The 16,665-nt window shown below is 48.2% G+C and overlaps 1 protein-coding gene across 2 annotated transcripts in view; it reads left to right on the plus strand.

Annotated features, from left to right (window-relative positions):
* Window positions 1–15,640, plus strand: part of LOC135917675 (facilitated trehalose transporter Tret1-like) — a 43,106-nt gene extending 27,466 nt beyond the window's left edge. For both annotated transcript variants that reach the window (XM_065451244.2, XM_065451243.2), the window contains exons 3-6: window positions 325–503; window positions 8,571–8,788; window positions 9,636–9,903; window positions 11,899–15,640. In XM_065451244.2, the coding sequence (XP_065307316.1) occupies window positions 325–503; window positions 8,571–8,788; window positions 9,636–9,903; window positions 11,899–12,405 (1,172 nt within the window). In that variant the 3' untranslated portion in view covers window positions 12,406–15,640. The remainder of the gene's footprint in view (window positions 1–324; window positions 504–8,570; window positions 8,789–9,635; window positions 9,904–11,898) is intronic.
* The last annotated feature ends 1,025 nt before the right edge of the window (window positions 15,641–16,665 follow it).

The raw sequence follows: 16,665 nt of genomic DNA on the forward strand, positions 1-16,665 counted from the left end.
GGACCTAACCTGGCCTTTACCAGATCTGGTGGCACTTCTTGAAACAGTGGGCCTTCGTGTCATCGGACAACTGGACTGCGATTCTTGACTCCATGGGCCCAACCACTGAGCCCAAACGATGTATATTGCCGAAACCGCTAAAACTTGTACACATAATAATTTATGACGCTAGGCAAACTACCAAAAAAGAAACAAAAACGGCCTAATGGAAACTGGGGCAGCCAGCAGCATCCACGCTTAGCAAAGTCCGGGACGGTTCGCAAAAACAAAAAAAGCTTAATTCTTTAGAGGATGGAAAGAAAAGTTGCGTTTCTCTTTATCCAGGACAGTCTATCCGGTACCTAGGACGGCGGTACACCCTCCTGCTCTCCGCTGTCTTCCACATAGCTGGATGGATCCTGATAGCCACGGGCACTGCGGTCTGGATGCTGTTGCTGGGCCGAACACTCACGGGACTAGCAACGGGTGTTGTTGCCCTAACCGTGCCCGTCTTTGTCTCCGAGGTGACTGTACAGTATTCGCATTCCTACGTCTGACGATAAACATAATCTCACCGTCACACTGCACCTTATATCACTAAATGGCACATCTACCGTGGACATCTTCAGCTTAGTGGAAACGCAAGTGAGAGTAATAGCACGAATAAGGTTAAGTGTGGTTCAAAAGGTTTCAAAGCAGTGCTCTACCCAAATTCGTTAAAGCACGCTTGAATGTGTTCGTGTCGCAGCTGCACATAAGATGAACAAAACTTTATGAATTACGACTTTATGTCGAGTAGTCTTTGTTTGTAGAAGTAGCGATCCCTGGGGGTGGCGAAGTAGCGATGAATTTCATGATTTTCTGGACGTGCAGTTTAAGGAGCAGCCGCAGGGTCTGTTGCAGGACTTCGGCTGGTGCGGCACAGCTCGCTCATATTTAAGGACTATGTGTGAGGAGGAAGGTGAGGGGGGAGGGAGAAGTGTGGCACTGTTGGTGAGGGTTGCAGATATATCTGGCATAGCCTTCAGTAAAATATTTTATGAAGAAAGAATCGTGTATAAGATAATTTTAGGGAATGGCGATTGGCCAGCCCTCTTCTGGCTGACCAACTCTGGGCTGTCCAGCAGGCCCACGATGCGGCCGAGAGGCTCGGCATTCCGGTTCCCACGCGGGAGCGGCCCGCTTCGTGAAGACTCACGATCTGCAGGACTTCTTTTAAGTTTCATCATACCATACCATACCATACCATACCATACCATACCATACCATACCATGGCGATTGACAGGTATCACTGGCGTTGCCGTGAATACAAATACTTTATGAAGGAAAATAAAGTGCGGTATAAATTACTAACATACTTACGGTTGCATTCTTGAATGCATTCTTGGTTGCATTCCGACATTACACTCAGCGGACATTCTTGCATCATAAACGACGAGTAGACAGAATGGGCAGCGACGATTTCCCTGTCTTCGTCAACATTTCTGGATTTCAAACCACCGGTCGAAAATCTTGCCTTCTGACGTATTGGGATACGTACAGGGACGGTCTAAGCGAATCCTCACGTGACCTGTTCGTGGACATGCTGCTCAGCAAGAGATTAGCTACCGCCGAGCTGAAGCTATCCAACCCCTTCCCTGCTCCAGACTTAAAGCTCAAAAATCTATGCGCTGCCCGTAGAAGAGAAGAACGAAGGCTTATGAGGACTAAGGGTCACCCACCAATGAAGACATTATACAGGGTGTTTCAGTGAACACTTCCAAAGTTTTTTAAAGGTTGCCTGTGACCGATAGCTCAATTCTCGTTTATGAGCCGAGCTACTCGAAGCGGCGGACACTACTTGCAGAAAAAAATTGAAATGCTATATCGAATAATTCACAAGGATTCACTAATTAACTTTTGAGCTTATTATCTTATGACCCCTATTTCAATTTACAAATTCTAGCAGTGGACTTCGCAAGGCGAATACACTTGTAACGAATTCTGAGGAAGACACCAGTTTCGAGATATAAATTAGCGAACTTTGCGGAGAAATGCACCGGCGTTCCAGTTGCTTGTGTGCGTCATTGCATGAAACGACGTTTTGTCAACGAATTAGCTGGAACGCCAATGCATTTCTCCGCAATGTTCGGCAATTTATATCTCGAAACTGGTGTCATCTTGAAAATTCGTTCACCACGGCTAGAACTCCACGGCTAGAATTTGTTAATTGCAGTATGGGTCAGACTGTAATTAGTGAAAACCTAACTGTTGAATCTATATTAATTAGTTGATTTTGGATCTCATTTTTTTTGCAAGTATTGTCCACTGCGTCGAGTAGACCAGTTCATGAACTAGAATTGTGATATCCGCCACAGGCAACCTTTAAAGATTTTTGAAAGTGTCCGCTGAAACACCCTGTATAACAGAATTAACGCAGTGATTCGCTGTTACACGAGGAAACTAAGAAGAGATCAATGGGCAGCATTTCAGGCAAGCCTCTTGGTCTTTACGCCAGTACCCAAGATGTGGAGGATCGTTAATGTACTTGCTGGTAAGGTTCCACAAACCAAGCCACTTAGCATTCATTCAAGCATACCATAGCATTCAAGCTAGGCATGTCGCTAGCTGGTTTGCAAATGCCTTTGCTGAAGTATACTCTTCCGGCAAGTCAGCAGGCACAACCAACCCGCCTCCGCCGCTGTCATCGTCTCTGATGGATGCTCCTTTCCCTCTGAGAGAGTTGGAACTCTCTATGAGCAGCCTCCGACGTCGCTGTGCGGTGGAACCTAATCTTATCAGCAACCAGATGCTGACTAACCTATTGATTGAGAGACAACGTGTTTTGCTGATATTTTTTAATGAAGTGTGGGCCAGAGGAGATATACCAATTTATACGAAGTAGCATGGGTGATACCGGTTCTGAAGCCTGGGAAAAATCAGGCTGCTCTGGACTCGTACGAACCGGTATCGATGTCCTCTTGTGCAGCGAAGCTAACGGAGAAGATGACGTGCACAAGACTCACTTGGTACGTCGAGCAGGGTCGCAAACTACCGTCGTGCATGACTGGATTTCGGCAGCGTCTAAGCGCTCAAGACAATGTGTTGGACCTGCTAAGTCACATAGAACCTTACAATGGAGACGGCCTGTCGACACTTGCTGTTCTTTATGGATGCTTCCAAGGCTTACTACTACGTGTCTCAAAGAGCCGTCATCAGCTAGTTACAAGTAATAGGCGTCACGGGTCATCTCTTGCACTTCATACATGCGTTTCTCAATGATCGCCGCATCAAAGTTCGTCTTGGCGACACAGCGATGAAATTGGCATATTTCTTGGCGTACCTCAAGGGAGTGTTTCATCTCCCTTATTATTTACCATCGCCATGACGACTCTCCCTAGAGTACTGAACCACCAAACACCTGTGAAGGTCTCTAGATATGCAGATGATATGTGCACATGGGTCTGCGGCTACCAGCATCGTCTCCTCGCTCGAATAGCCCAAGGAGCAGTAAATGCCATTCAGGGCCCCTTGACAACGCTTGACTTATGGCTGTAAGCAGAGAAATCATCATTCATACTATGTCCTGGAATTAAAAGAAAATCTAGATGCTTGAAGCTCAATTTGGACGGTTACCAGATTTGACAAGTCCAATGTGCGATTTCTTGGCGTTACCTTGGACTACAAGCTACTCTGGCGCTGCGCTGTGGCTTCATCGTCACAGAGGCTTCATGCAGTCAAGCGAGTCGCTGGCATACGTCGGGGCAACCACCCGACGTCGATGCTACGGCCAGATACAGCGTTGGTTATAAGTAGGATCCTATACCAGCTGCCTCTGATGTCACCCTTAGATAGCCAATAAAAGCGCTTAGAAACCATAGACAGAAAATACATTCAGCTGTGTTTAGGAGTCCCTCAGCCAGCATCGGACAAAATATGCTCTGCAAAGCTGAGTCACGACCTCTGCGACTTCAGGCTTCCCAGACTCTCATGAACCAACTACTACGTCTGAGTGAATCTTCGCCCGGGAAAGCCTTCTTAGCGCAGTTAATTAGAAGCAGAACAGAATACAGTACACGGTGTAGGGGTTGAGGGACGGACTTCGGGATGAAAAACAAAACTTGGGAGGGATTTATTCTACATTATGTACAAGGAGGTGAGCGACAAGTAACATTTGTACAGTCATTACGGGCCGGCAGCAACTCGGACGCTGCGGCCCGCGGCAAGAAGTTCGAGAGAGGTCAATCAGGGAATCGGGGAATGTCCTGGTCTCTCTGGAAGGCTTCTCATAAACCCTTCGAGCACTGTAAGTCACGTCATGTTTGACCAATAGGAGAGTCCACTCAGATGACGCCATTTTCAGCCAATGGTAGGCGCCCGTGTCGCGGTGTCACACCTGGCGGCTCTCTGCGGTCTTGCCTCGCAGACTGGCAATGCACTTCTTCTAACGAGGAGAAGGGGAGGGCTGCTCATGCTCCATTGTCCGAGGCCCACCTGCTCCCGGTGCTACGGCCCCACAGCGGTAGCAAATGTCTTCTTCAAAGGCGAAGAGAGGTACGCTTGGGCCTTCCCGGCACGTCTGGCTGTCACGGCGCATTACCGCCGTCTTGCTTTGCACCTGTCTTGTGGCCTTCAACTTGTTTGCCTGGGCGCTCCTCTGGAATGTGATTTTCCTGCTTCTGCATTCCTCAATTAGCTGTGCTGCGTTTCGAAGTGGTTTGGGGAACTCGAAGTAATCGCAGGAAACAGCTCCATATCTAACAACGGTCACCTGGACACTGGTATGTGCCGCACCCGCGCACTAACCGTGCTCTTCAAATGTTGCACCATCGCTTACCACGCTTGTTAAACACGCTTAAATGTAATAACATAGATGTCACTTCATGTCCTGTATCGCATTTATGAGCATTTCAGTAATTTTTGAACACAGATTAATTTGTTGTTCTTGACTCTTTCTGAAGTAGACTGTCGTCACACATCTCCGTTTGATATTAACTTCTGTCAACGGCTCAATCATGTCTTATTCTTTTCTTACAATGATTACTTTGTTAATGATTCTATCACTGCTTTTGTTGTTCTAGCGTTCACTGTGGATTGCGTTGTTTTTTATGGTTTGTAATGTTTTTTTACATTGCATTTCTGTTTGGTGGCATAATGTCAAGCCCACTTGTCATTTTTTTGCTTATGTATTGTTTTTGTCGGTCCTGAATCAGTGCCTGTGCCTTCTGCTGCTGCCCTCAGACGGGGTTAAGGCACGTCAAGTTGCTGCGAGCAACTTTTTCCTTAAATCCCCCATAAATTGTACGTTTATGGAAATAAAGGCATATTATATTATAAGATGTGTAGGTAAGAGGCCGCGCTCACATTTTTATGCATCACTTAACACGCTTCCAGTTTCAGGATTACTCACAGGATTACGCTGCTCGAGACAGAGGGAAAAGGTAGATTCACCCTGGACCATTCGAGGATAAAACATGCAACTTAAGTGCAGCACGACTGCTGACAAAGAACTGCATTTCAGCTTCAGAAGCCAAGTCACTAGTTATGAAACATTTAAACACTGCTTACTCTAATTACCTCCAAGTATACACAGATGGCTCCGTCAAAGTAGACCAAGATCGCTGGGCAGCTGCAATCTATATTCACTCTTTGAGATATGCGTGATCGGGCCATCTGGACTGTATAGCTTCGTCAACAGTCGTGGAAGGCGTGCCAATTGCTGCTCTTGTGCTCAAACTAAGAACATTGCCTCCACAAAATGTGGTCCTCCTTATGGACTTAAAGAGCGCGGTGCAGGAACTCTACCATGGCCTACCGTCCATCAATTTCTCCCGGAAATCACGAGCCCCCGTGAAAGAACTCGGCAACAAAGGCTTCAGGGTAAGGTTTCAGTGCATTGCCTCCCACATTGGCATTGCTGGCAAAGAAAAGGATGATGCTCTTGCATACGCAACGCTCCATTCGCCTCCCGAAGTCAAGGGCCCAAAGAGCAATCAAGTTGAGAAATCTGACATTCGAAATCACTTTGGGTCATTTTGGGTTCCACCACATATACCATGCATAACCAAGAGATTTCGTCGAAAGGAAGTCTCACTTATACATCGAATATGGACAGGATCTGCTAGTACACCGGCATGTTAATTTAATGCGGAGCGCATCGATTCTCCGAACTGTACGACATGCGACGAGACAGGAGACATTGAACACTTTCTGTGGTAGTGCCCAAAATTACGAGACGAAAGGGACGCTCTCCTAAAAAAATCTGCAACAAAAGGACCTTCTACATACGTGCCTGCAACACCTTGTGTTCCCGAAGGACCATATATATAGCCCGCAAAGAAACTTCACGCCTCCTTATCGTATTCTTAAGAGAGACTGGTCTGATGGTGGTCTGATGGACATGTGGTGAAACGCCACAGTGATTTTATAAGAGACGCTCGGGCGGAGCAATCGCCGGCCTTGATCGCCAGGCTACCCGCCTGTTGCTACACCACCAGCACCACCACCAATTTCGTTACTATGTACTGCTGACAGGACGCATCGGATATGGTAAAAACCCATTGATATGCTTTGCGACATGTATGGAGCAAGAGATAATGAGGGCTATGCTTACAGGAATATTAAGAGAAAATTAAGTTGAGCAGTTTTATTAGTTACCCTTATACTACACGCCGCTGTATAAGAGTAGCCGGAGGCTCAGCGAGGCACCAAAATCTTCCGACACTATTAAATGATAATAAAAAAAATTGGCAGTTGCTCAGCTTGGCTATGCCAGGATATACGTAGCGAAAGCTTATGCGTAGCATGGTTAGCCTTGGTTAATCTTGATTGCAAGTCCATGTTAGTCTGGTTGTCTAGCTATGTTGCGGCGCTTAGCCAGACGTTCGGCGCGCTGTTCGTGTGTTTCCTGGGTGATTCGTTTCCTCTTCATCTCGTTCCGATGTCGATTCCAGGCCTCCTCCTGCTTATCAGAATCGTCGCCGTCTATGTTGCCGCCTCAACGGTGGTTGCGGCGCACGCGAGCTCTCCTTTTCAATCCTCCGACTTGTTATCAGGCATGCGACGCAGCTGGCGAAGCGAGCGGAGGCGAGCGCAACGACGAAGAACGCTGTATGACGTCATACCAAACGCCGGCGGCGGTACACCTGTGGCTCGGTGCTACTAGTGGAGCATGCGCAGTAGTGACTAGGGAGCGAGAGAGAGAGAGAAATATCCGCGGGGAGGCGTGCGTTGTGACGTCATGCGCCGTCATGAGTCGAGGATGCGCGTATTGTCCTCCGGACGCAGTCGACTTAGTGACGCCGTGGCTAGACGGTTGCGGCGGCCTACCAGGAAAAGTTTGACGCCGCTGTCGCAACTGGCTGACAAAACTTGCACCTCAGCAGGCCGTTCTTAACAAGACACCTTCAACGTGTGCTCTGCGCTAGCGCTAACGACTACGTTAGCGACGCACTTGACGAGTGCACGAATGTCAAAAATAGTCCATGCACTGCTTTAGTAATCCCTGAATTCGTCTGCTTCTTGCTGTAACGCATCAGCGGGTGCGAGAGCTGACGAACCCGTCGCAGTTGATTACGACGGGATCATGTGATCGTAACTCACAACCGACGACGTCTTTAAAGCCATCTCAGGTATAAACGACACGAATGTCAACGAAAGCAATAGTGGTGAAGGTCCTGGAAACGAACCAAGAGTTTTGACGAAAAGCAAGGGGATAGCAGCACTTGACATTTTGCAGACTTACTTTGCTCACCTCCTGCGTTCCGCCGCGAGGCATGCTGTGAACATCGGTGCAATAAGGTTGGCTGCAGTCGTACATTCTGTCAGGCAAACAAATTATGGGGCTTTACGTGCCAAAACCACTTTCTGATTATGAGGCACGCCGTAGGGGGGTACTTCAGAAATTTCGACCACCTGGGGTTATTTAACGTGCACCTAAACCTAAGTAGACGGGTGTTCTTGCAATTCACCCCCATTGAAATTCGGCCGCTGTGGCCGCGATTCGATCCCGCGATCTTGTGTTCAGCAGCCCAATACCACAGCCACTAAGCAACCTTGTGTCAGGCAAAGTACGCACGATGATTTAGAGACAAATTTCATTATGTGACTCTTTAATTCGTGCTAAATAAAAATTTTATTTTGTTGAAAATTCTTACCCTGCTCTAGTGTTATAGTGCCTAGAATATACTGGTATTCTAGGCACTATACTAGCGTGAACGGCACGGGGCGCGACCTTTAGAACGAAGTGACTGACTGGTGGAAGGATTTCCGAGATACCGAGCAATTGGTGTTAAAGGCGTTTGACTGTACACAGCCAAGTAAGCGTAAAGGCAAGGACATCCAAGCCAATGATGAATCTGAGAAGAGTAACACGCTCATTCACAATGTGCCTGTCACTAAAAGTGAAAGGAGTATATACGTAGGCGTGCACGTTGTTTCCACAATATTCCGGCCGCTAATTTTGTCTTAGCTCTCCCTAGGAGATGCCGTTTCTAACCACAAGTGACTGAGTGACAAGCAACTGCGATAAGTAACCACCAGCACTGTCATCGGTTTGTTTATGATGGCTGGAACTATGTAACACAGCACTATGGCATTTTCATTGTTTCAGGTGAGTCCCAAAGAGATACGGGGTTTTCTAGACACCGTGTGCACGATGGCGATCACTTTCGGCATCCTGATGGCCTACGTCATGGGCAAGTGGCTGCACTACGATGTGTTGGCAGCAGCAAGCATCATCCCAGCTGTTGCCATGACCATAGTCTTGCCCATGCTTGCAGGCTCACCCCGGTGGCTGCTGCAAGTTGGACGCCACGATTCGGCACTTAGGTGAGATAAGAGAACGCCATTCGTCAGCGCACTGAATGGAATCTTTTGGGGTTCTCTGGAATACGCGGGAGCTCTATTGCCAATCGCCTGGCATGCAATAAAACGAGTCGAGGCTGCTATGGCGATCGACTGGTCCTTGAAAAGATTCATAGCGTTCCCGAACGCATCTTGCGCATTTTCTTGCTCGTGCTATAAGTTAAGCAAAGATGCGCTGGCAGCGTGTTGAAGAAAGCATTAGGTATCATCCAGCCATATATCCACTCAATCACTGCATTGCAGCGAAGCTGATACACTGTGCTCATTATGTCCTTGAATGAGCAGATTCGCAGATGAGCAGAAAGGAGATGAGATTCGTTATGTCGATTACGGTTGGTGCCCGAATGAGCAGTGTATAATTTTTGTCACCTCATGCTAGCAAGTATTTAACCTTCGCCGAAAGAAAGCAAAACGTCTGTAAGCCGTTAAGTACATTCATCGAACGCTTCCCCTTCGCGTGTGATTAAGCACCATGCACATGCGGAACTTGCAAATAGCATTGCAAATACGAGAAGGGGCGAATAATATGCAACTAAATATCGAATAGCTTGTTTGGTTTTATCTGTCTTCATATTGAATATTTTTAAATGAAGTTATTGACCAACAAAGCCGCAAAGTGATAAGCTGCGCGAGCTACTTAAGATTCATATATAGATTACAGCGCTTTCACATTTCTCGCGCTGTAATCAATGTATTCAGTGTCAGCCTGCTGACGCCCCCTCCCGCCCCTCGCGACGAGCACGCGCGGCTCACTGCCCTGCTGAAAAGAACTCCCACGCACTGCGTGCCACATCTGTCTGCCGTCCTCCAGGGCCCTCCAGTTCTATCGCGGCCCGGACGTGGCCGTTGAGTTCGGAGCCATGCACGAGGCCGTGACCGCCGACGCTGAATCACCACTTACACTGGCCGAGCTGGCGAGGCCCTGGGTGTACAAGCCGTTTCTGTGCACGCTGTGCGCCTTCTTCTTGCAGCAGTTCTCCGGCATCGTGGTCATGCTCTTCTACACGCATGACATCTTCGCCACTGCCGGTACAGGCTTGTCGGCGGCGGACAGCACCATCGTCGTTGGTGCCGTGCAGGTGAGTTTAAGCACTCATCTTTCGTGTGCACACTGTCTAAAGCTAAAAAAAAAAAATCCGTATTATCAAGATCAAGAGCACCCTGAGAAAACCTCCCTGTCCCTCTTTGTCTATAGGTTATATCTATTTTGTACGAACATCACGCAAGAAGGGCTAGAAGGCATACGGGAAGTTTGGCAGGTGGTTTAGGTGGTGGCCTAACATGAAATAACATCTTTACTTCATCGCAATAAGTAGACGCAGCAAGAAGCGGGTAAGGAACAGGGCCGCACGTGCACTAGGCAATGGCGCACGAACATTGGGAAAGTGCAAGAAAAGCACGCAGCCATTCCAAAGCTTGAGGCAAAGCTGCTCGATCTTTTCGCCAATAGGACGTGCAGGAACCAATCCTATTGTCAAGAACAAATGCCGCTACGAAACTTCGAGTGCCTTACGAATTATGCAACACACTCCTTGTGGAACACAAGGAGTGTGTTGTGGAAACACAAGGAGCCTTCCAAAAATGTAACGCTCTACTGCCTCCAAGTGCACAGCATCCGGGAATGCGCCTGAGATATTAGTTAGGCTTAATAAATATCCAACCTGTAGCACAAACTTTGCCACGGTACTTTTTGGTGCTTGCTCATTAAATCACGGTAGACATCACCTGCCCTTCCACTCGAAGTAAGAACGCGGAAGCTAGGAGAAAAAGGAAACATTCTAACTTACTGCGGCTTGCGATGGCAGCTCTGAGAAGAAACGTGCTTGAGCTTGACCTTTGATTGGGCATAGGGCGGGCAAGCAACGGAGGGGGAGAAGGAAGAGGAATAAACATTATTTGTAGAAATGAGCCGAAGGTGGAATCGTCAATGGTGGGAGGCGTCCCTAGTCCGAGGTGCCGCGGGCCTGAGCAGATAGCTTGACCCTGCTCACCAGACGATGCTGGTCTTCAGGGCTCGGGCTTTTCAGCTGGGCCTCCGACTGCTCGGCGGTTAGTCCGGTGATGTAAAAAAAAATAACTAGGAAACTGGGAGGGAACACTGCGCAACATTACTGAAGCCAAACCTGTCGTCCCTAAACGTGATCCGAACGTCAGAGGGCACGGTAGCTTTTAGTGCTCCCGCTCTGCAGGCGCTCTGCAAACTACCGAGAACCAAACATTCTAGGCCAATACGCTGAGATTCAGAGGTCACGAGTGGGGCCGACGTTTCGACAGTAAAAAGCAAAGAAAATAACTTCCCGGAAGCTTGGCTTGCCAAGGCTGGCTGCGCGACGCAGTGCTCCCTCCTATAGTTAGGTTCATCCCTTCGTGGTATAGGTGGGTGCGTGCACAATTCGGGGTGATATTCTGGACACTGAAACTTCACCGTATTGTTTGATTCGACATCTTGTCAGCTCTGATTGCCTATAAGGGCTGTTACACCGTCTCTGAGATACTCAAAATGCCAACGTGGCGGAATTCGACAATGCCGAGAAGAGAACCCTCTCGAACTTCTGACATCGTCTTCATATATATAAGACCTAAGTTGAATAACATAATTTGCCGAGTTTAAGTTTCAGCACGAGTTGATAGGCTACAGTCGTGTTCTAGATTACTAAGGCAGCCATAAAGGAAAGACAAGACTAAATAACTGACGACCCGTTAGCATTCGTGGCGTTAGTTTCACGTTCTCTGACCCTTTGTCTTTCCGGCGATGCTGCCTTGGTGTGGCCAGGGTTGCATCTGGAAGCGGACGTTCTTGTCTTGTGCTAAATCCGCTGTACTTTTTCCTCCGCGGCGCGCATTAGGCCGGAAGTTCGGCGCAGAGCGTCACTAGTTCCGGTAGTGTGCGACAGCTTCAGTCGCGATCCAACGCTGATAATTCTGCTTTTATCTGGAAGATTCGCATTTTCGAAATCCGAGCGTGTTCCAAGTGCTATACCGCGGGTCGAGGTAGCTCCTAAGAAAGGGCCGGTGGAATTTGTCCATTTGTTGAAATGAACATTTTCGATAGCCCGCCCCTTTTCCTCCCACAGGTGGTGTGCGTAGGCCTCGCTACGCAGCTTACGGACCGCCTTGGACGTCGGCCCCTCATGCTCATCTCACTAGCGGTGTCGGGAGTGAGCCTTGTCGTCCTGGGATGCTTCTACCACTACAAGCGCACGCTCGGCCCCAGCTTCGTGCACTCTTACGGCTGGCTGCCGCTGTTCTCGCTGTGCCTGTACTTCCTGGGCTTCTCCGTGGGCCTGAGTCCGCTGCCATCGATTCTCATGGGCGAGATGCTACCCCTACGCCTAAAGGCAGTCGCCACCAGCTTCCTCATATCTTTCTACTTCCTCTGCGGTACGCTCATCGCCAAGGAGTACAACGATATGCTAGTGTTGGTCGGCGAGGACGGAGTCTACTGGTTCTACGCGGGCTTCATGGCCGTGGGCTTTGTATTGACGGCAGCTTTCCTGCCGGAAACGAAAGGAAAGACCCTTGAAGAGATTGAAGAGATCTTCGGCTCCCACCGGTATCAACTAGAAGAGTCCGACGACTAGCGACTCGGTGAATTGCGTCCTTCGAATGCGTGCAGCATGAGGACAAAACGACGAGGAGAAATGTTGGGGCAGGACGTCGAGTTATTTGTCCCGTTGTGTTTTGCACTACTACCGCAAAGCCAATCAGACCAATTCATTCTTGTCGACATTTCTTGTTCACGCCTCCGATGAAGCTTGTTCTCGCAAACATTGTACAGGCGGCCGCGACTTTGGAAATCTCAAGGCTTCTGCAGCAAGTTTCAAGGGCACGGACACTGTTATACTTACAGCAACAATTGATGCGGGTACGAGCGCTTTTGTGCTTCCTTTCACCATGGTATCACCCGGACTGCTGGCAAAAGTTTTCACCCACGCCTGTAGCCTCCAGCTGATGAACACTCCAATGGACACACTGCCTTCTTTTATTTTGCAAACAGTGCATGCGTGTTGAGTTTGTACATTATTTCGTAATGGAACTCTACGCGTGTAGAGCGTGAACTTCGGTACTGCCAGCAACGCCGAGTTTTGCATTGTCCATGCTTCATACATTCCACGTTTTTGCTGATGGTGCAGCCGGTGACTCCGCTACGGTTATATTGCGGCGCTAGCTTTCTGCGGGGACCTTCTATAGTGAACGCCCTACGGTACATACGGCATAAATACGTCGATAATTAGAAGAGTTTTAGAATTTTCGTCCCATAAGGCCCCCGCCCTGCTCGCGTTCTTTTATTACCCTATTTGGTTTTCTTTTGTACACATTTTTTCATTATTTTGTAATACCGGCGGTTTGGGTCCCCATACTTTAAGTGCTCAAAATCTAAAAGTGCTTAGTCTTAGTAAGTTGCATGAAAATGCGTTTCTGATGGGAACTGACAGCAACTCAAGATGCATAAGACATTTTTCTTTTTCTCGTGAGAAGAAAGATTCGTGACGGCTGCTGTTCAGTGAGAGCACATTGTGCAAGTGGACATGCTGTACTAAGTAGAAGCCGAACTGTCGGTTTACACTTATCGTGGTTGCTTGCACCATGCAATGCTGTGATATACTTTCCTTCCTAAGCTTAATACCCAACTGTGGCCTTCTGAACTGCTCAACAAAGTCGAATGCAAAAAAAAAAGAAGCTTAGGACGCTTCACAAAGGGAAAGGTTTGGCGTTGGCCAATAGCAAAGCAGCATATGAGAAACAAAAGAAGACAAGTAGTTCGCCATAAGATTGAAGTACTGAAACAAGCTATAATGACTGACAAGAAAATGCAACTAATGACAACGATCTAGATATTTTGGACTATATAGGCCGCATGCTGAAGCGTCGTCCACGTACCGCAGCAGCTTGTTTCAGCACGATAAGCGGTTGTCCACCACTACTTATTCACCAACCATAACCGTGCTTATCAAACTTTTGTGTAGAGGTACCGAACTAAGACGATGCAAAGCACGAAGTCGCGAAGATGCAGTGGCACCGCACTTAACGCTGATATCAGCAAAACAGATTATCAGCTACGTATAGCCTTTCGTGCGCGAGCGAGCTCTTGGACGTATTTAATGGAGTTAAGATGAACCTAATTCACGTGAGATTCGTCGCAAGGCAACAAATATTTTCAGCCAAGTTTTCAAAAAGTTCACCGCTGGTGGGCATAATTAAATGTGAGCCACACAACGAAGAAGCAGCGAAGAATCGCTGTACATTTTTTTGCCCTCTACCTAACCCTGCTACATGTTAACTAGACGCCTTGTTATATGCTACAATATACGTCACATAGCCTCTTTGTTCCACATGGGCGAATTGTCTGTTATGCGCTTCTGTATTCCACCACTGTAAGAAGATTAACTTTGTTTTCTTTATGAAAGGAAAGTGGAATCCGCATTTGCAATTGCTCTTTCTTCTTGCCTCACGCATTTTTGAAAAAGTGCTAAATTTTGCGATTGCTATTTGCTTTTTAACATGCTCGCACCATATAAGAGCAAGTCACACGCAGACACTTTTGAAACACGAAGTGTGCACTGAGACTCATTTCTTTTCGGCAACAGCACGCCGCCTGCAACTGAGAGCTGCGCTAAGCGTAGCTCGCAACATATCAGCGTGTATTTAGCCTTCAATGCTTAATGGGCCATAAGGCAATTTTAGAGAAATTTCAGCCTCCTCAAAGCTTTCATACGCTGAAAGTTTGTGATAGGCTGCAAGCTACAGCTCGCACATCCTATTCAGGTTGCAAATGACAGTTATTCACTACTGGCTTTTTCAATTTTTATGCTACTCTTAATCGAAACATACAAGTCCGCTTTATGTGTTAATCAGCATGAAATATTTTCTCACCGCAGTCAAGCCTCCTCGACAAGCCTCCCAAAGGTGATTGAACGTTTGTCCATTAGCTCAATTTTCGGATCCTCCTCACGGGCGCGCGATGAGCCTGTCGATTTGCATTATTATGTAGCGCATCAGCGACGCTTCTTGCTTCTGGAAAGTTTATTAATTTATGCTGCTCTTATACCGCTGCTCGAAGGGCTAGCTGACTGCGGCGATGTACGTACATAAACCGTTAGGCCAAGATTTCCGCAGCAGCTGCAAGAATGCGATGTGATCGCCTCTAAAACTGCACCAAGTATTTTCAGCTGGCTTACTTACCAGATGCGCGAAAGGTACGCAGCTATGTTGAGAACTCTGACACCATAAATTTTATTTTACACGTTAAATGCGCGCAGCCTATAGCGAGGGGCCAAAAGCGCGCAAATGCATGTCACATATTGTTTCGTGTGTTGCGAAATGCGGAGTGCTCGAAATTAAAACGGGTAATTGCTTGCCAATGCTAAACGTACTTGTGGCACTTTTTCCACTTTCTCTATGTGTGCGCTGCTGGATGCGCGCGGCGAACAAAATATGCGCACTCACATTTCGTCCAACCAACAACGGAATTGCGAAGCGCATCCACTGAATCTTCGCGAGGTCCAGATAAGCACTTGAGGGCAACTGTCTACGTCTGAAGACACCCGGAAATTGTCGATATCCTCGCCTTCCTCGACTACAGCCGGGGCGGGGGGAGTGACAGAAGACCTATGGGCCCCGGGTGCCAGACGACCTAGCTACGCCACTGGCAGTAGGGGCCCTAATAGAGGCTCAGCCTGCTCTCCTGGTGCAGTAACTTCGTTCTTGGCAGGCTTTTCGTAAGCTGCTGTCCGTGACTTTTCAGGAGCACTTTTGAGTGGTCCCCTTTGAGTGAAATAAACGCACAGCACCTTAGCAACCGCGGTTAAATGCCAATGCCCGATGTCACGCCATGAGGATTATTGGCTTTCATTGTCGCCCACATTAGGTTAGGTTACCTTAGGTTAGGCTAGGTTAAAGTAAAAGGCGCTAGGGTGGCGCTGTGTATTCTCACAGCGGTTACGCCGTGAGGATTATTATCTTTTCGTCTCGGCCACGTTTGGTTAGGTTAAGGTTGAGTTAGGTTAGCGTAAAAAGGCGTTAGGGTAGCGCGATGTATTCTCATAGCCGTTGTAGGGGCGTCAAGCATTACCGGCGGCCTTTCAGCCACTTGCGTTCAACCGCGTTTGCTAAGGCGCTCTGACTTCTAGATATTCAATATATGCGACCCGGCCTCTACTACCGTCCCTACTGCTCCCACGGAAACATCTGTGATGTTATTTTTAACGTACATCGCTATGAGGAACGAGAAAGCTGTCATCCGGCCCGACTGACTTAACACGAGCGCCGCAGATGCGAGACAGTCTGTCCGACACAGCGGTCGTCAAATGGGGCGTCAGTGCCCAGTGCTTCCCCTATTTCACCGCGCCGGCAGCCAGCGTGGGAGCGTTAACGAACTCGACCCCCTTCCGTAATGCCGGCACGCCTATGGACAAACGCATGCAACACGCGCTAAGAAACCTCTTCCGTAGTGCCTAGGCAGAATCATATATTCAAGAAGCAAGAGCCCTAGCTTTTCTCTCTTGCGCCCGCTCTGACTCACGCCTTCGCACAAACGGCTGACGACCCCTCAAATGAGCGTCTCGTTCCATCATCCTGGTTCCTCTGTCTTTTTAGACCATGTACAGTAACATCCTTTGGACCGTTTACGGGGACGCGCGAGAAGCGGCTACTGCTAGGCTACACGCATACGCTCTACGAAGCTTTTATTGACCCTCTTCGCGGCGATCCCGTGGGCGCTGCCATGTTTGATCACGTGGTGACGCGTTCATTGCTTGCCTCAACTGCCTCCGTTTACAGTCGGTGTGTATGACGCCAGTGCAGCTTACAAAACCTCTGTTTCGGGAGATACCGTACACGGT

The sequence above is a fragment of the Dermacentor albipictus genome, chromosome 4, assembly GCF_038994185.2.
Source record: "Dermacentor albipictus isolate Rhodes 1998 colony chromosome 4, USDA_Dalb.pri_finalv2, whole genome shotgun sequence".
NCBI classification, from domain to species: Eukaryota; Metazoa; Arthropoda; class Arachnida; order Ixodida; family Ixodidae; genus Dermacentor; species Dermacentor albipictus.